Source organism: Prunus mume, linkage group LG2 (assembly GCF_029339155.1).
Source record: "Prunus mume cultivar Tortuosa linkage group LG2, ASM2933915v1, whole genome shotgun sequence".
NCBI lineage: Eukaryota > Viridiplantae > Streptophyta > Magnoliopsida > Rosales > Rosaceae > Prunus > Prunus mume.
The window spans coordinates 3,301,751-3,320,792 of record NC_142699.1 but is presented as its reverse complement, the minus strand read 5'-3'; the positions used below and the strand labels follow the sequence as shown (position 1 = coordinate 3,320,792).

Sequence of the window (19,042 nt, the reverse complement as noted above, 5' to 3'; positions counted from 1 at the left end):
GCTGAGGGGGGATGTCCTGCACAAAAATAAAGTGTATGCATTCTGAAACTGAAACATATGGCTGAAATTGTAAGCCAAACATTATAGACATCAAAGAACAAACTAGAGAAACATATAGGCATAAAATATATGTATAGGTATAAATTTGAAATTTTAAGCGAGCATCCTACCAATTTACATAAAGAGGATCAAATCATAACCAATATCAATCGCTGTCACAAACAGTTGCAGCAAACTCCCACATCAACCACGGTTCAATGAAGGAAGAGATTTGATGTTTGATGATCACTCTCCTTATCACTTATCTTTATCAAGAATTACATTAAAGAATGGCACACTTGCCTTCACCTCTTTTACGAAGCTCTTCCTCTGCTCTCATAAGATTTTCTCTAAGCTTTCGAATTTCATCATCCGACCTCATCTGAGCCATTTGGGCATTCTCTTCTGCTCTCAGTCGAGCAGCTTGTTCATCTGCCAGCTGTTGCTCAAGCCTAATAGTGGTCTCTCTTAACTTTGACTCAACCTGTATAACAACATAATCGTGAATAAAGAAATACACCAATCAAAGTGAACACATGTATGCTTATGTTTCTCAAGGCCTGTCAACATTTCCTACTTCGCTAAACAGGATTCCTACTCCCCAACATACACTACCTACCCCAAGAATTGAAAACAAAATAATACAAGTCACAGCATATAGAAATTTCATTTCATTCTATCTATACAACTAAAAAACATTTCAACAAATGACAATTATTCACACTAGACTCCAAAAACAACCAGATATAAAGCCAACATGCCTTAAGGGTATGAAATTGATTTAAGGAAATCCATCCGATAGTTAAATCTTTTAAGTCAAGAAGAATTTTCTATACAATTTAATAATTGTAGCTGACAAATTCTGCACTATCACTCAAAACTCTTAACTAGACAAGGAATAAATCCATCTTTTTCATCTCATGTATTAAGCATATATCTCATATGCTGTTGAAACATATTTGAGGTTTACATAACAGTTTATGCATTTTGGAATAATATTATAATAAGTCTGATAAGAGTACAAGCCAACACACACAAAACTGTGCAGCACCACACCTATGCTAGGTGAGGGAAAAACAAAATTAGATCTAAAGAAATTTTCTAATCAATATCACAGACTTGGGGCTAAGGATATCACATAGATACAACAGACTTGAATATAGATCATGTCCCAGGTAGATGAGATAGCTCATTAGTTGCTGGATTTTGCGTCCCCAGATCAAGAAACATGGGTAGAGGGAGGGGGAAGTGTCTGTTATTTCAATCAAATTTTGACAATTGATAAAAATATGGTGGACAACAACTATAACTGAATTCATTAAGCATACCAAAATTTTATATGACAGAACAAGAATCTTCTTGTAAAATCACGACAGGTCATGCTTATCCCAAGGACAATAATGAAAGATGTCTTAAATTAGTGAAGGCATCCTACAACCCTGGGCCTACTAAATTAATTCAGGACTTCAGTATCTCCAATTAATATGCCAACACTTGTCTAAAAGGTACTGGCAAGGGGAAATGTGCTCAAAGGAAATCAGTGACTGCCAAATACCACTTACTAAATATTTTAAGTTTAGATATAGGTTCTAATGGTTTAACAGGGGGTGGTCAATACTGTGATCACGGCACATGGATATTCTAGTTTTAGCCAAGTAAGAAAACTGTAGGAAATGTTAAATCCAAAAGCACGACAGGTGAAAACTTAGAAAATCTGTTACCATCTCAGTAATTCGTTTAAGCTGCTCTTCATATGCACGCTGCATCTGATCCTTCAAATCTGATATTTCTCGTTTAGAATACCCCTTCAAGGAATTAACCTCTTCTTGTTGATCACGTAGTTTAATAGCCCCTTTCTGTCGCATACAATAATTATTTGATCAAGATATTTTAGAACAAAGTGACAGTTTAAGGAAAAAATTATTATAAATAATTATAGTACCTTCACTTCAGCGAATATCTCATCAGTGTACGGTCGTCCACCATTCTGAGCTATGACCTGGTTTACAAGGGAGAGAAGATGCTGCACTTGTTTAACCCTCTTACTTTCATCCTTAGTCTTGTTATCAAAAAGCACACAGCGATTTTCACACAGAACAAGGATTTCCTACATCAATCCAAGAATTGGTTAGATTTCTAGTACATGTTATCTTTATATTCAAGACAGCACTGGATTAAGAAAAGAAAGTGGAAACAAATTTTTACAAACCATATATGAAAACACAATAACAGACTATAATAATCTCTAAGAAATACGATTCAGGCAAGCTGCATCAGTCAATCTTCCCTTGTACCATGCTACTAACAGGAAATTTACTGCAATCTACATGCCAATAGTCATCTGAAGGAAAGGGAACTTCTCTAACATATTCTTGAAGTCCACTTTGTTAAGGACATATTTTATACAAAACCAACTTTGACATCCCCCAGCCCAAAGAAAAAACTAAACAAAGACATGAAAAATGACAGCCCACGCAAAAATAATTTTCTTGGTCATTCATGTAAATTGTACAAACTGAAAAGGGAAGAGTTGATGAAAATTGTCTCAATTATGTAGCAAATAAATCCAAACATTCGTATAACTATGTTTGATGTAATATGCACGACCGTGTTAATAGTTTACACGCATCAAAGTAAAATGAGAATAAAGTTAAGGGGTAGATACTCATTCAGAAATGAACACTACTACTAATGAAATTATCATAATAGTTTATAGAAAAGAAAGAAAATAAGCCAAAGTCACGGACAAGCTTGAATGTTCGTGAGTAACCTTCAACGGCTCTGGACATTCACGGCCCAAATAGTCTTCCAAAGTCTCATCATTTTCTTCAAGGTCATCTCCGCCAGTAAAGACCACAATCATGTAATCAATAATTTTGCTTCCAAACAAAGTTTGCAAGCTACGTAGTGCAGCTTCTTCTTCTTGTGAAAACCGGGTCCTAACTGAGAAAGTTACAAGAACCGCATGGATTCCATCCTTGGCCAAATCAATGCATTTGACAATTTCTTTGCCAACAAAGTCTGACCTTGCAGAAAAATCAAAAAGACCTGCACCAGTGTACAACACAAGTCAACACAATGAGAAGAAAGGATAGCTTCCAAAGACCAAATACAACTACTCTATACATTTGCCTCCCTACTACAGAAAAGGAAAGAAGAGAGAAAACTAAAATAGATGTTTAGAAAATTATAAATCAGCAGGATTTTACCAGGAGTGTCTATAACATTTACAACTTGTCCATCTCTCAATACAGCTTTCTCCAATTCACAAGTGCTTGTAACACCAGAGGAGCTGGTCTTGGACTTGAAGGCCTTTCTTCCAAGAATACTGTTTCCTGTTGCACTTTTTCCATTACCAGTACGTCCAACTAAGACCACAGTGCGAACTGCACTAGACAGTGAAGGAAGCTCCCAGTCATCATCAATCGAACTTCCACCCATTATATAAAATCAGGATACCTAGAAGGCACTTAATTCTGTCAACACTTCATAATGAAAAAAGTATGCATCACATAAGTGTTAATACTTGCATCCATCTTATATGTTGACAAAATCATGTCTAGAACTGTAGAAAACTGTTTGTATGGAAAACTGTTTGTATGGCATGCCCAATGCATAAATATAAAATAAAACAAAGACTTATTTCATGAAAAGCTAAACCAGAATTCCAAAAACTCTGGGGTTATATCTCCATTTTTAGTAGAGACAAAATTATGTAAGTCACCTTTCATTCAAAACATCATCTTTTACTCTGAGAAGACCATGATTTCAAAACATGGTCAATGAACTTTTTTCGTTTGTGGATGGAAACTTTCTCTTTAATTGTACAAAGAGAGACAATGCACTATAATGCCAAATGTAACATGAATAGTAAGCCACATGTATTTCCATGGATCTACACGACAATTCCATATCTAAGTGACAATTGTTCCCAAAAAAAATAGGACAAGAAAAGCAAACACAGCAACACAATTTTATAAGCAATCGTAGGAAGTTCCACATAAAAAATTCTAAACTACAACTAAAGCACCACCAAAGTTACCCATATTTCACATATTACTTATTAATTCCATTTAAAACAATTGCAAACCTAAATACACGCAATTAAATTTGTATGCTGAAAATTAAGCAAAGGATCTTGTCCGACTGCGTTAAGTACCATAACCGTCACAATTCTATTTATGAAAAAAAACAAAAACAAAAACAAAAAAAACCTGGTAAGATATTATTTTAACCACAATTAACCTTTGAATCCATTGATTTAAAATAAAATAAAAAAAAAAACCATTGAATTCCCGCATCAACATAAGTAAGTACAAAAGCAAGAGAACCATGATCAAAGCTTAACCCAAAACCTCAATCAGCCAAAGAGGCTAAGAAGAACAACGATCAGAAACACTGTTTGTTCGCCGACAAAACGAAGCAAAACTAAAACCAAAAAAGAAATACTATTTTGGATTTGCATCCTTTCAGATTTCCAAATCAAGAGAATCGTCTCGACTCTCAACTGGACGCAGAGAGCCGAAGGAAGCAGAAAGTGTACAGTTCAAAATTCTCGATTCCTTTCGTTTACCTGGATTTTCCCGTCGACCAAACAGAACAAAGAAATTTTCTTTGAAAAACCAAAAAGGAAAAAGATTTTCTAAACACGAAAATAAGGAACTGTGAGATGACTTACTAGCAAAGAAAAGAAGCGCAGTCGCCGTCAGTGAGAGAGAAGATAAGAGAAGAGACACTGACACAATAAACCTCTATTGTAAAACGAGTTGAAGATCGCATAGAATTATAAAATGACGTGATTTAGATATCTATAATTTAAATATTTTGTAATTAATAATTTCAATGTGAATTCATGTATGTCGAATGTTGTAAATAATATGAGTTATACAAAAAATAAATTTTCGCTCAATAGAAATTGTAACATCACATTTTTTTTGACGGAAATTAAACTTAGAAATCTTAATCTCCAATTCCTATGATTTTTTCCGCATGTCATTTATTAAGTTTTGTACTTAGGTTGCCAAACAATAGAAATATCAAATTTCCCTTTTTCATTCTCAAATTTTAGCTAAATCCCGAGTAAATTGAACCTAAAACTGCACATGCATGAATAAATGCTCCTAATTACTCGAACTGCCCTTTGTCACACAACTTATCTTTTATTTTTCTATATACTGTATTAAACTTTCATTATAAGGTGTCGTCATATCTTGGCTAATTGGCCTACTCCACATTTACACCATGCTTTTAGTTTTAAATTTAAGTATATGTTTTTATAGTGAAAATTCATTAAATAATACGTAGCATATGCACAATTCAACTTTTATTCATGCTTGGATGATGAATTGGCACTACTTGAACTAAAAATTTATAAAACATGGGTTAATTCTGTTTGCCAAAGCAGTGAGTCCACCCGCTCATTGAATCCCAATCATTCGATGTGTTAGTGTCAAAGACGAGCAATGTGGAAAGGCATATAGCTTGACAAAAATTAACGACCCAAAATTTTCAAATTGGGTAAAGGAAAATGAAAAAAAAAGTCACACGTTTGTCAAGACATATAAAAAGAATGACAATGGCAAAAATAAAGAACCACCAAAAAGGCTCACTCTTAAAGAATGAAGATATGTTAAATATTTTTTTGACAATGAGGATGCTGAAGAAATCTTTGACGAACTTTTTGCTTGCAAGGCCATTACCCTGCCATAATAAAGGCGTCCTGCTAAAGCCAACAAGACATAAAACAAAAAATTTTGTTTGTAGTCACTCATACACTCAGCCCATAACAAATATGATTCAGGTGAAACTCACTCCCACCGCATCATTACCAAAAGGAGCGAAACCTGTAGGTTTTAATGTCGACAATGACGTCACAATGGTACATGCATATCCAGATATGCCACGGTCTGGGGGCATGGGGATCCATAATGAAGCAAGGATAGTTAATTGACCCCTGCAACGCCGAAATCCGCCGCGTGAGGAAGAAAATTTGACCCCTGCAAACTGGTGGATGGCTAGGCAATTCATGCCCAACACACGTTTTTAGAAATGTCCCAAAAGGCGTAGGCAACTTCAGACTTGATTGGGATTTTTTTTAAGCTTGATGGCGTTTCTGCCATTTGTATGTCAACAATCCCTAACTTTTTCAAGGCTTAGGTTTTTTGTGTGTCACTCAGTCTCACCAGAATTAGATGCACCCAATTGAAGAAGACGATGACGTGTTGAAAAGTGCATGCTGCCAAAGGATCCCAAAAAAAAAAAAAAACAAACGGCCCAACCCAACAATTAGATTTAAAAAAACCCAACCCAACCCAACAAGAAGAAAATAAATTTAACATTTTTTTCCTATATTTTCTATAAATATTTATTATTGAGATTTGAAATTTGAAATTTTGATAAAAATGATTTACAAAGACAAATGATAATGATAATGATAAGAATGAAAGTGAAAAAATAATCTATTTTCTTATAATAAAAAGACAATCCACTTACACATATTAATAAACCCATCCAAAACCTAGATTATAAATTATCTTCTTGCTCACTTTTAAACACAAATTAATTATATTATGTTGTTTTTGGGTAATGAATAAGCAGCTAATTATTTAGTTAGAATCACTTTTTTCTAATTGTCATCTATTTATATTGTTGGGTAATGAATAAGCAGCTATTTATACAAATCATCTATTTATCTTATTTCATGAAAAAATAATAATTGTCATCTATATAGAGAATTCATCCATTATGGGGAAATTTGCTCATCATGTGAATAAACCAAAAAAAAAAAAAAATCAAACTACAACACTAAATGCTAGCATTAGTCCTTCATTTGTACGAGTCTCTTTTCTCCAAAATGTTTGTTGACATTTTACAAGTTGATCCCTAAAAGTAAAATTCCTGGATCTGCCACTATCTGGAGGTTCACAAATTCACATTCTTCATGAGCTTATGACTGTACCAAGTTTAGAGATATGGGAAGATTCATTTGTCAACGAATCCGTTGAGAGGTGAAAGACATTTGTTAAAAGAGCCAAGCACATGGCCAAACACTTCCCACCTAATCACATATCTTCTACTTGTTTTTCGATGTTTAGATTTGAGGCATGTCATCCTTAAAAAATAGAAGAAGGAAGAAGTGGGCGCAAACGAAAGTTTAGGTCCCACAAAAGGATGACTATGAATAGCTTACAAGGGTCTCTCACACACTCATTGAGTTTTTACCAGCTGAGTTCTTTGCAAGTGAATTTGTAGCCGGGGAAGAAGTCATTCAGTGCAACGTGGTCTCTATAGAGAAATACGAGGATGACATATATATTGATGAGATTACCTTCCGCTTTGGTTAATGCATCTTATCTACAAATGAAACACAACAAAAGGAGAAAGATAAGTCCTCTAATACCTCGAGGAAGTCAAAGTCAAAAGAGATCCATGTCTCCCTCTTGAAAAATAATGTTGTAGTGGAAGCTCCAGTCTCCACATCAAAGGCAATGGCCCTTAAACCTGATCATGGTAAAGCAAAGGCGTCATCACAATCACATATGATTAAATATGATATATTGACTCATCTTAAGCTTTTATATGGTCCTCTAAGTATCTATTATGCTTTACAAATGTCAAGAAAGCTTAGGAAATGCCACTCTCATCCCATACCATTAAAGAGCAAAATATATTATGTCACAGTTCCAAGATATTCATTCAGTCACATCCCAAGGTCAGAGAATGATAAAGCTAATGCATTGGCTGATTTGGCTACATTACGTGATGAAATGGATTTACAAATCATCATTGGGGAACATCATTTACTACTCCCAATAATAGAGAGAATCGAAGAGGTTACTGATTAAAATGTCATTACGGCTTCTGAATGTGAGGAAGATCCAAATGAGCTCGATTGAAGCAAGCCTATGATTGAGTATCTCCAACATGGCAAGTTGCCAAGTCACTCAAAGAAAAAATTTGAAGGTAGGAGCAAAGCAATCCGATTTATTTACTTAAATGACACCGTCATAATCTCATGTTTCTTCTTTTTTGTCTAACCCATTTTAAAATGTAACTGCAAAATATATAAGGAGGTTAAAAGGCTTGTGGCTTCCAAATTCTCTTAGTTGTTATCCAATTTTGAAGTAAAAGGTAACCTAATTTCAAAAGTAAGGATTCCGAATTGAGTATAGTAAAGACAAAACACTATGAGTTTTGCTATCATAGGAAGATACAGCTTTCTTAGATCTCCACATAGTTATATCAACAAGAAAACTTTTAGGCTTGTTTGAAGTTTTCTTGAGCACCATCATTGTAACCGTTCACATTTTATATCACAAACAGCTCTATTCATGAGAGTTTTCGTTTGAGCACCATCCAATCCACCATTGTCTCTTATTTCCGGTTTGTTGTAATATATAGTTTGAGGACTTGAGAGATCATCTTGACAACCAACTTCTTTCCATCAAACACATCATTCACACAAGCACTCCCTCAACCAACGTCAAACGACACCAACAACTCTGTCACTAAATTTAAGAAACAAAAGGTGCAAAATTCTATAATGATGATGCCATGTATGGACCTCTCATGTAGACCTTCATATTAGCCACATGATCATTTCTTTAAACTTAAGTGAAGTTACTATTCAGAAGAATCATGTGACTAATATGAAGATTCACATCTATGGCCCATATATGGCACCCTCTAGGGATAACAATTTTCTCAATGAGTAAGGGTCTTAGCAGGGATTTGACCATAATGGGTCGGGTATAAAGGACAAAACAAGTATGGGGAATTTTTTAGGTATGATGTTTGGGGAGGGGCGGGGATGATATTTTAATCCCCAACCCAAACCCTCCTCATTTAGAATATATATTAATTTTTTTGATGAGGTATATATATTATAGTATATATAAATATTCTATTAAACTGATTGTATCGACTAAGTTTTATATATTATATTATTATATTATATACTTATATAATTTATACATATCTTAAACCACACTACTTATTTATTTAGTTAACTTCCGATACATATATAAACATTCTTATATTGTCTTATAAGTATGTATTATATATATATATATATATATATTCATTATCTTGCTTTAGTAATTTTTTTTTCTTTCAACAAAGTAGTTATATATTGGTTTTTTCTTCCGTAATTAGGCAGGTCAGGAAACCCATTCCCCAACGAAGATGTGGACGAGGAATCCCTGATATGAATATTGCGAGTATGAATGTGGGATGGGGGAAAAAAATCTTAACGGGGACGGGGATGGAAATGGCATAGCCACCCGCGATTCGACCTATTGCCATACTACTCTCACCATAAAACAACTCAACCCTTACCATAGAACGATTCAACAAAAGGTAATTATAGTCAATCAAGAATTATATAGTGAGGGCCTAATATATTAATAGTTAAATCAAATTGATTAGCCATTTGATCAAATTAATTAGCCTTAACCAACGATTAAGAAATAGGGCATAACATAAGAGTCATCTATTAGGCCCTCACTATAGAATTACTCTACAGTCAATAGGCCTTCGGGGTGCCAAGTGGGTTTGTTCTCTGTAATCATCGCATAATGGGCCAAGCCCATTAATTAAACTGCAATTTGTTTTGTTGTGTGTAACTCAACGACCCAAGTTCGGATATCTTGTCGCGGTCGACCTGTTCTTGTGATTTTTTCTTTCTTTCTTTCAAAAGTTTCCTTTTTTCTTTCTTTTTAATTTTCCGGAGTGGGTTTTGGGTTTAGGTTGCTTGTCTCATACTGGTGCTGGAAATGTGGTATAACTAGTGAGATTACGCGGAAAGGAATTAGCATCCCAGAAAGTGAAGCTGCGAAGGTAAAAGTGAAGCCACTGAGAGTGATAAGCCAATAAAATATTGTTCGAGTCCAAACAAAGATTCCCACTACGAACGACTTTCTTTGTTTGGTCTGCGTTCTCAGCCTCAGGTCTTATTCATAAAATCATCATCTCTCTGCGACTTCGGTGTTTGGTGTGTCAGCTGATTCTTGCAAGGTGTTTTATCAAGCTGATTCTTGCAAATCTTATCTCCTCAATTGGGCACTCTCAAATTTCGATCTTGCATTGAGGATTTTTGTTTTGGATAGAAAAAAAAAAGTGAAAATCTTCATTTGTGCAGTAACTATGAGCAGCTGAATCTTAGTCAACACCGAGATATGGAGGTTGTTTTAGAGAAAAAAGACGCTGCTGATTGGGTTTACAGAGGCGAAGGCGCTGCCAATCTTGTTCTCGGTTACAGCGGATCCGCCCCCGCTTTTGTATGTTTCATACTTTCTTTGAATGTTTCCCAAAAAACACACCACCTGAGCTTCAATTATGCACTTATCTAAAAGTATGTGTTTTTTCTTCCTGAGAAAAAAGAGAGAAGAATTTCTTAGGCCCGTTTGATAACCTTTTCAATTTTCGTTTTTAGTTTTCATTTTTTGTGCAGTACAGAGGAAAAAGAGGGGGAATGAAAGTGAGAATGAGAGTGGAGATGAGATTGAGAGGGAAGATGAGGAGGGATGATGGTAGGGAGGAGTGACAAAACTGAAAACAAAAACTAAAAACTGAAATCTCTTGTTTTCACTTTCAAGTTTTTGTTTTCACTTTTGTAACTCCTCCCCTCTCATTCTCTTTCTCAACCTCATCCTTACTCTCGTGTTTGAAGCTTATACTGATTGTACCTTGCTCCATGTAGATTGGGAAAGTAATGCGTCTACAGAAAGCTCCGATTAATGGGTCAAAGTCCATGAACAGTCCCACTGCATTAACCATGCATGAACGTCTTCTGTGGAAGGACACGGAGGACATTGTAGCTACCTCTAACAAAGAACTTGCTTGCCAACTGTTTGTGAAGCACATCATGAGCCCTCTATTGGGTTCCACGCACGTTGATTCTGGGGTATGTAGCTATCTACGCTTGTACTTGTATGTATCATTTCAAAATAGTTATGGTGGGCTTTAAGGCATTTTTTAGTTGGGTTGTGTTTGTACATGGGGTATGTATCTTTGTCCCGGTCCAAGACAGTGATTATGGATTTCATATGCCGTGTCACGCTGTAAGCTTTCTCTTATAAGGGGAAGCCACAATAGTGTTGATGGAAATACCCTCATTCTCAGCAATATAGTTATGCATTTGGTTTTCCCGTGAAGTCATGCATGCATGTGGTAAGATGTACAAAATGGTTTAGTTCTTTAACCTTAAGTTAGAATTTTGGCAGATACGTGTCCCTGCTTCCAAAGAATTCTTGGAGTCGGTTGAGAAGAACATAATTTGTCAGCGTCCTGCTTCTCGAGTTGACGCTGCCAAAGTTGACACACAATGTGATTCTGTGCTTCTCATGTCTGATCATTCTCTTTTTCCTCGTGGTAATTAGTGTCTCTGTTACAATTTTAATTGGTGCTGCACTTAAAGATTTAGAACTGTCTGCCTGTTTTGGTTGCTAACAGTTAAAAGCTCTCCCTTTGCCTTTTACTTTTCTAGTAAAAGATATGAGGTAATATCCACACAACACTAAAACTCAGAGAAGCAGGGAGAGAAACCTGGAGATAGCAGCATTCTGCTTAGAATCATAGGAAATTTGTATCTTATTAAATGTAGGTGCACATATTTATCTAAATATTGTCTTGTGATAGATATGATCAGAAGTTTTCTTTTATGTTTTGTTTTATTTCTGAGACCTTAGGAAAAAGCTCTGACAATCCAGAACATAATAAATTAATAATTTGATTGTCACTTTTATTTAAGTGTAAATTTCAAAGAGTGATAGTTTATTCTTCTTTATTCATTTCAGGTACTCAAAAAGTTGAACCCTGTATATCTGTGGAGATAAAGGTGCTTTTCCCTGTTTGTGTTCTTTGTTTCTATTTTATGCTTATGTAAACTTTTTTCTCGTTACCTTCACATGAGTAATACCCTTGAAATATATTTAGTTATTCCTTTTTTCTTTTCAATTGTTTCCAAAAATAGCCAAAATGTGGATTTCTGCCATCTTCAAAGTTCATTGATGAAGGAAATGCCATTAAACGGAGCATTACTCGTTTTCGGATGCACCAAGCTCTGAAGTTGCATCAAGGAGAGGTGTGCTTTTACTATGTTCTTCTCCTGGTCAAATTAATTACTACCCAGAAATCAGCCAAATGGGTTCTATATGTTCAATGGGAATTCCATCTCATCTAATTCTTAGAACTTCTGCGCACAAATATAAGCAAAGAGAGTCCTATTGTAGTAATACTAAACGTCAATGTTTAATTTTGACCTGGATATGTCTAAACCTGTGTTACAGGTATCAGAATATAGTGAATATAATCCACTTGATCTGTTCTCTGGATCCAAGGAAAGAATACATAAAGCTATCAGGGATCTCTTCTCAACCCCGCAGAATAACTTCCGTGTATTCTTGAATGGTTCTCAAATATTTGGGGGCTTAGGCGGTGGTGCAGACAGTACTGATTTTGTGACTCGGGGAAAATTTGAAGATGCACTCAAGTGTGTTATTCAGGGAGGTGATGGCTTGCGCACAATGAGTTTTTTACTGCTTGTTGCTGAGACAGTTCATAAATCTGGAGTGTTGGATCGGCTCCTTGAGGTCCAGAAACTTGATAATCTTGACATTGATGGGGCTATCCATGCGTATTATGACATTGTTTCGGAGCCTTGCAGGGTATGTAGAGCATCCGGTAAAGAAAAAATGTCACAGAGATATCTTTCATTGCATTCCATCTCTTTGGATGAAAGCTTGAAGATTGTGAAGGATTTTTTGATAGCTGCTACTGCAAAGGACTGCAGTTTGATGATTAGTTTTAGACCAAGGAAAGATGGGAATCCAGGATCTCCATATAATAATTTGTATCTAGATTCAACCAACCAATTTTTTGATTACAAGGTACAGAGCTTCTTATCATTTTGTTCTGACTGATTTTCATTCTTTACAAATTTTCTTCTCATAATTTAATACCATTTCTTAACAGCTAGAGCACGTAAATATCTTATTTGAGTTGCATTTTCCTACGTGAAATCCCCTGTGGGGGATATCTTTCCTTATGACATTAATATCTTATTTGAGTTTCATTTTCCTAGGTGAATTTCATTGACCTGGATTTGAAACAGTTGAAGAAAATGGAAGAATATTATGAGTTGGACAAAAAAATAGTAAGCTACTACAATCAAATGGTGGAAACTGAGGAAAGACAAAAGAAAAATACAAGCACAATGGCTCTTAAAACTGCAAATTGAGATTTATTGCTGTGCCATGGAAGATACTTTACTTCAAATTATGAGTAAGTGCAAGTCGGTTGATATATAGTATTTTCTGTAAATTATTGCTGTTAATAGCTGTATTTGTTTGTATACTTCTGGGCTTTTAGCCATTATTTCTTTATTTCCTTTGTTTCTATGAAGTTTTTGATTTGCAAGGTTAGTAATATAAGCAAGTTATTCCCATCCCTCTTCCCCTTCTCTTTCTTTGTGCCAATGATTTATCATATATAAGCTTTGTCTTAGTGTTTGCATGTGGGGTTTGGTTGGGGAAGGGCTTTGTTTGTTTTTGAAGAATGATGAAATTCTTTTCTTTGTTCTTTTTTCTGTTTTTAATAACTGGTTTGAAATATATCCTGGACTGCCGCTGCATGCATCATCAGTCCATGCAAATCTTTCATTTCTAGAATAGATTAAGCTACGGTAATTTTTATACTGCAAGTCTGCAAATGTTCCTGGGCATGTCCTAATTTTGTTTGAACTTACCATTCATTAGGAGGCAAATGCATTCAATTTAGATTGAGTTATGCATATTTACTGCAACTTTCTAATTGTATTAGCATAAACATGGCATGCTGCTTTAGTCCTCACATAGTTTTGTTGAGGCACGTAATCAGTGTTTCATGTTGTTAATAAAGCTCATGAAGACTAACGAGGGAAGTAGAGTATGTGATAAATAAAAAACCGTTGTATAAGATTGAGAAGTTTAATTGGAAATGAGGAGAAACTGATGAAACATAATTCCTGGGCTCTACAGGGAAAGTGATGTATCAACTAACTTCAATGTGATTCCATCAAAAGCCCACATGGCCTATTAATTCAGACAGCTGGATTTTCAAATTGTGGTATTAGTACTAATATAAAGAAAAACAAAGGACCAGGGCATCCATGGTGTTTTCTAACCGATAATGCGTCTGTTTTAGCAACAGTATTTTAGAGAATCAATGAATTATCTAAGTTTGAACAAGCAATTTCTTGCATAGGCATTAATCTAAATTTCCAGTTTTTCTCATCAGAATTCTTTTTGCGCTTTCTTTATGCTTCCTTATAGTTCTTCATATTTTTCAAGTTTTCCATTATTGGTGCAGATTTATATTTTGATATCCTTTAATAAATTGTCAGGTAAATGTAAGGATCTTATAGTTTTGATTTTCAACAATGGAACCAAACACATTTAGTTTTGAGCAGTAACTTATGACATTTTCCACTTGTCTGATGTACGAAGTGTGATTTGGAGTTTGTTTTATAACTACATTGCCAAACCACGAACATTCAAAAGAAATGACTTGGAAGAATCAATGAACCTGATGCTGGAACATGTTTCTAGACTAGGTGTTAAGACTAATATGGAAGGTTCTGTGAACTCTGGTTGTTCAGCTTTGATATTTTCATCAGCATATATGTGGAATATAAAGGCCGTGGGTTGGCTACATCATGTGCTGAACAATGAGCTCCTGAGCTGTCTATAGGTCTCTCTCTCTCTCTCTCTCTCTCTCTCTCTCTCTCTCTGTTTGTTTGTGTGGATCTAATCCTGTTAAAGTTGATGATTCAAGTACGGGGAAGAAGGAATTAATACGTTCCAGAAGTGGGACAAGTTTGCCCTCAACTGATCCCACTAGAGCTGAATTGAGAAACTGATTGCCATTACTATATCCCAATACATTGCGTAATGTCAGGTCTTCTTTATTTTCTTGGAGACATCCTGAGCTAAAACCTCATTTGTTGGTTTGTTCAAAATCTTTGTTTTCTTCAGTCAATGAGCATGTTTCTTCTAGTAACATTTGCTATAAGCTGACACACCTGTGTGTACAAACAGGCGAATGGGCAAGCTTGTCAGAGTCAGGCAGGCCTGCATCATTTTAACTTTGCTATAAAATGTCTCATTTCTTTCAAGATAAAGAGGATGTGCATTGTAGAAAGGTGTGTTTTAGTCTAGCATGGGATGTGTGTGTGTGCCCGCACATGGTAAATTCTGCATTTATTGCATATCAGAGGTCATAGGTGACCCAGTTAACAACCCTTCCGACTGGCATTTACTTCTAGCCAACTACTGACACTGTCATTTTGTACTCAACCAGCTTGTTTGCTAAGAATGCCCAAAGTGCCGTGCTGAAAATATAATCAAACTAAATAGAGAGAGAGAACATTTTATATATAGCATCTTTGGATCTATTATTTCTTTGTTATTAGCTTGTTCCAGTTTGCTTTCTATCATTATTGCTTTCTTATGTCTAAGGTTCCATCTCTCATCTGATTTTTTCTCTGCTATGTAATTTGTTATTGGCGTAGCACCATTTTCTGTGGAATCTTTCACTGACACACACTGCAATACTTCAGATGAAATTTATATTTTCTGAGCGCACAAGTACGAAACAAAATCTGACCTTTACTCTTTTCTTCTGTTGCAGTAAACTATAGTGTCAGTGGACCTGCTATGTTCCAAGTGCAGGAAGAAGTTGATGAAGTTAATAGCAACTGTAGAAGGGATAACTTCGATTGTCCTCGACCCATCAAAAAATATAGTGACAGTAACTGGGGATGCCGATCCAGTAAAGGTTATCAAGAAGGTGAGAAAATTCAGAAAATCTGCTTCAGTTGTGAGTATAGGTCCTCCACCTCCACAGAGTGAGAAGAAGGATGAGAAGAAAGACCTTGTTCCTTTTAACTCCAAAGACATGTCAGAGATGGTACGATGTCTGGTATGCGGTTGTTAAAGATGGTTACAATTATTGTTCCATAATGTATCATCCTGAAACTTGTATGAATAATACCCAGTTGTATTTATTTCATGTTAAATTCACTCATTTCTGAGTTAATAATAGAGAAAAATGCAAAAAAAGAGGCTTTGGTTGTCAATGCAAATCTGTCTTTCAGCTGATCGTGTTATGGTCAATTTTCCAGTCGTATATATTCTGAAGTATATGGTCAGTTGGACAACAAATCTTGAGGCATATGGAAAGCCACGGCTGGTAATTTTGTCCTCTAACTTTAGATGGCTTAGCGAAGCGACCATGTTTCAGCAGCATTTTGCTGCATATACAGTAAATATGATTGTCACCCTAGCAAGTACTAAATATTCATTGTAGTAGCCCCCGTCACAAACATTCAACAAGGTCTTCGTCAAGTGTAGCCTGTTTTCTAATAAGAATTTATGCTCTCTCTCTCTCTCTCTCTCTCTCTCTCTCTCTCTCTCATTGATGGATGAATTTAATTGGGTTTGTGTGTGAGGTTCACTCAGCAAAACACATAATTGTGTGAAGATTTCCGACAGAATGATGATTGGTTTTTGGTATATGGACTGGATATTTGATATGATGTATACAAATGTAGTATACCTAAAATAATAATTAAAGATAAGCATTTGTCTTGTTCGCAAATCAATGCCGTGAAATGAAAGCTCTTACCTTCTAAGGTTTGTTTTGGAGGAAAATGACTTTGGAAGATATGGTCACGTCACATTTTAGATTTTCTTCACTTTCAGACGCTTAAATGCTAAACAATAAAGCCTTTTACACTGAAATAAATCTGTACACATATATAAATCGTATAGCCGCCCGGCTATACTAGATTTTTTTGAAATTTTTTAAGAAATAGTATAGCCGAATTAGGGGAAAACTGAGTATAGCCAAATATATATTATTTTTATTCAATAATATGTGAGAATTGTGTGTATAATACGTGAATTTTATAAATTACACATGCATCCGTTGTATGTGACCTAATTCCATATACACCACTTAGGGTTGTGCTTTGTTAGTTTGTTTCTTCTTCATGTTTCTTATGTATTTGCTAGAGTCGGACCACTATGAGGCCCGTTAATGATAAAGTCAGCGTGCCCATTAATGGCCAAGTCGGCCTACTGAATGGCCCAAAAAAGACAAATTCGGCCCACTGAATGGCCATTAAAGTAAAAAATGAGTCCTTAAAAGCCTACAAGGACAAAGATGCCCACCAAAAAAGACCATTGGAGGTCTGTAAACCACAAAATAGACCCAATACAAGCCCATAAATGATAAAATAAGCCCACTAATGATATATAAACGACAAAATAGGCCCACTTCAAGAATCAATAAACAATAAGTAGGCCCACTACACTGGCCATAAACGACAAAATAGGCCTACAAGGACAAAGATGCCTACCACAAAGGCCCATTGGAGGCCCGTAAACCACAAAATAAACCTAATACGAGCCCATAAATGATAAAATAAGCCCATTAACGATATATAAAAGACAAAATAGGCCCACTTCATGGGCCAATAAACAATAAAGTAGGCCCACTACACTGGCCATAAAAGACAAAATAGGCCCACTAAAGAGGTAAACGACAAAATAGGTCAACTAAAGAGTCCATAAACAACAAAATAGGCCCAGTAAAGGGCCAATAAATGACAAAACATGTAACATATCGTCTTGGATTTTAACTTTATTTTCAAAATTTTAAAAGGAATGGGTGGTTTTGCCGTTTTAAAGTGGTTTAGAGGCCACTCTTTCTTCAAGACTGATTTTGCCATTTTAAAGTGGTTTACTCCCCATTGTGTGGAAATCGTTCTCATGAGTTTGTAGACATGTACTATGCATAAATTAGAGTCAGAGAGTTACGATCAACAAAAGTGCAGTGACACAACCATAATTTTTAGAAAAGTCATTTTTTTTAATTTAAAAAAAAACTCACAACTTTCTCTCTGCTCACTTTTTCTTCGCTCTCCTATTTCCCCGATTCTAACTCGTCTCTTGAGAAAAAATGGCAAACAACACTTGAGGAAAATTTCTGGCGTCGTTCGATGGCGACACGCAATGAGATCGGTAGGGAATTTCTCGTCTCCAATTCATGAACCTTTACCCCACCACCCCTGTTCTGATTAACCTCTGTAATTGTCAGATTTTGGAAGGAGAATTTTGGGATTTTTGCACAGTTGATGCCTCCATTTCAAAGGCTATTCTAGTGAGCTCCGGCCACCTATGGCCATCATTCTTCTTGGAAAAGGTGGGCCTCTCCTCCTTCTACATTTTCCCTAAGTTAGCCGATGTTGTTATTGGCTATTGCCTATGTCGTGAGCTCGAGAAGCTCCACCAAAACCTTCACGAGTTTGGCTATTTTCAAGCCAATTTGGCCACTTTTTGGCAGGGTCAAAGAGTAAAAGTTGTTCCCCTTAAAGTGCTTGTGCGAGTGGTATATTGGGTTGTTGGCGATTTGGACTTTTTCGGTAGCCAAAAAACACCTAAAGCCACAAGTTACAAAAGGTGGCTCGTGAGCCCTTAGTGGCGGCATACTTTGCTTTGTAATCGTCCCTACGTCGTCCCGAGCACGAAGATAAGCTTGGATTGGCGAGATTTCGTTGTTTGATCGGTGAATGGAGTTTTGCCTATTAGGTATTGATTAATTGGGAAGATTGAACCTTTGGATTGGTTCCAGCTTTGGATATGTTGTTTCGCATAGAATAAGAGAAGACACCTAACGTTCATGATTTGGTTCGATTTGCAGCCTCACATAGAATAAGATAAGATACCTAACGTTCGTGATCTGGTTCGATTCTGTTAGACAGTTTCTATAACAACCGCACCATGTGTAACTTCTCATTTTGGTTCTAATTTGAGAGAAAAATCAGATCGAACCGGACTATGCCTACCCATATTCTCTTACATAAAGTTCTTTTGGGCCTTCATGAAGAGGAGGTGTGTACTTCACTAGATAAAACAAAATGAGAGGGTGACTCACACAAAGTGATCATCTTGTCCTTAAATTT

The 19,042-nt window shown here is 35.9% G+C and overlaps 3 protein-coding genes across 9 annotated transcripts; 2 read left to right on the top strand and 1 right to left on the bottom strand.

Moving 5' to 3' along the window:
- Positions 1 to 103: 103 nt before the first annotated feature.
- On the bottom strand, positions 104 to 4,867 carry LOC103319311 (immune-associated nucleotide-binding protein 9-like). Of its 3 annotated transcripts, none has more exons than XM_008220834.3 (6): positions 4,718 to 4,867; positions 3,249 to 3,498; positions 2,810 to 3,087; positions 1,982 to 2,146; positions 1,761 to 1,895; positions 104 to 523 (listed from the first exon to the last, which is right to left on the bottom strand). In XM_008220834.3, exons 2-6 carry the CDS (start codon positions 3,478 to 3,480, stop codon positions 323 to 325), a joined length of 1,011 nt encoding a protein of 336 aa, XP_008219056.1. In that variant the 5' UTR covers positions 3,481 to 3,498; positions 4,718 to 4,867; the 3' UTR covers positions 104 to 322. The 3 variants fall into 3 exon arrangements, with proteins under 3 accessions (XP_008219056.1, XP_008219055.1, XP_088901805.1); XM_008220833.3 differs by having other exon boundaries at positions 4,613 to 4,722; XM_089045679.1 differs by lacking the exon at positions 4,718 to 4,867 and having other exon boundaries at positions 3,249 to 3,513.
- A 4,860-nt stretch (positions 4,868 to 9,727) lies between these two features.
- On the top strand, positions 9,728 to 16,159 carry LOC103319310 (inositol-pentakisphosphate 2-kinase-like). 5 transcript variants are annotated; one of them, XR_016124262.1, is made up of 10 exons: positions 9,728 to 10,053; positions 10,178 to 10,316; positions 10,739 to 10,942; positions 11,262 to 11,409; positions 11,835 to 11,875; positions 12,011 to 12,121; positions 12,327 to 12,926; positions 13,121 to 13,320; positions 14,675 to 14,766; positions 15,706 to 16,159. XR_016124262.1 is itself a non-coding variant. In XM_089046409.1 (9 exons), exons 2-8 carry the CDS (start codon positions 10,215 to 10,217, stop codon positions 13,274 to 13,276), a joined length of 1,362 nt encoding a protein of 453 aa, XP_088902535.1. In that variant the 5' UTR covers positions 9,728 to 10,053; positions 10,178 to 10,214; the 3' UTR covers positions 13,277 to 13,320; positions 14,420 to 14,618. The 5 variants fall into 5 exon arrangements, 3 of the variants coding, with proteins under 3 accessions (XP_088902535.1, XP_008219054.2, XP_088902536.1); XR_016124263.1 differs by having other exon boundaries at positions 14,625 to 14,766; XM_089046409.1 differs by lacking the exons at positions 14,675 to 14,766; positions 15,706 to 16,159 and adding an exon at positions 14,420 to 14,618.
- LOC148919433 (heavy metal-associated isoprenylated plant protein 43-like) lies at positions 15,709 to 16,159 on the top strand (the record flags this gene model as incomplete). The annotated part of the gene is given in 2 exon segments (XM_089046411.1): positions 15,709 to 15,941; positions 15,943 to 16,159. Coding segments are annotated over 2 exon segments (399 nt in total), but the record flags the coding sequence as incomplete, so codon positions are not given.
- Positions 16,160 to 19,042: the final 2,883 nt, after the last annotated feature.

What these genes read in the sequence shown, in the direction of transcription:
- LOC103319311 (XM_008220834.3), bottom strand. Translation starts at nt 3,480, where the DNA reads ATGGGTGGAAGTTCGATTGATGATGACTGGGAGCTTCCTTCACTGTCT. An exon ending in AATGTCCAGAGCCGTTGAAG is followed by an intron (nt 2,147 to 2,809) that starts GTTACTCACGAA and finishes GGATTGATGTAG; the next exon opens with GAAATCCTTGTTCTGTGTGA. An exon ending in AGATATTCGCTGAAGTGAAG is followed by an intron (nt 1,896 to 1,981) that starts GTACTATAATTA and finishes TGTATGCGACAG; the next exon opens with AAAGGGGCTATTAAACTACG.
- LOC103319310 (XM_008220832.3), top strand. Translation starts at nt 10,215, where the DNA reads ATGGAGGTTGTTTTAGAGAAAAAAGACGCTGCTGATTGGGTTTACAGA. An exon ending in CCACGCACGTTGATTCTGGG is followed by an intron (nt 10,943 to 11,261) that starts GTATGTAGCTAT and finishes GAATTTTGGCAG; the next exon opens with ATACGTGTCCCTGCTTCCAA. An exon ending in TCATTCTCTTTTTCCTCGTG is followed by an intron (nt 11,410 to 11,834) that starts GTAATTAGTGTC and finishes TATTCATTTCAG; the next exon opens with GTACTCAAAAAGTTGAACCC.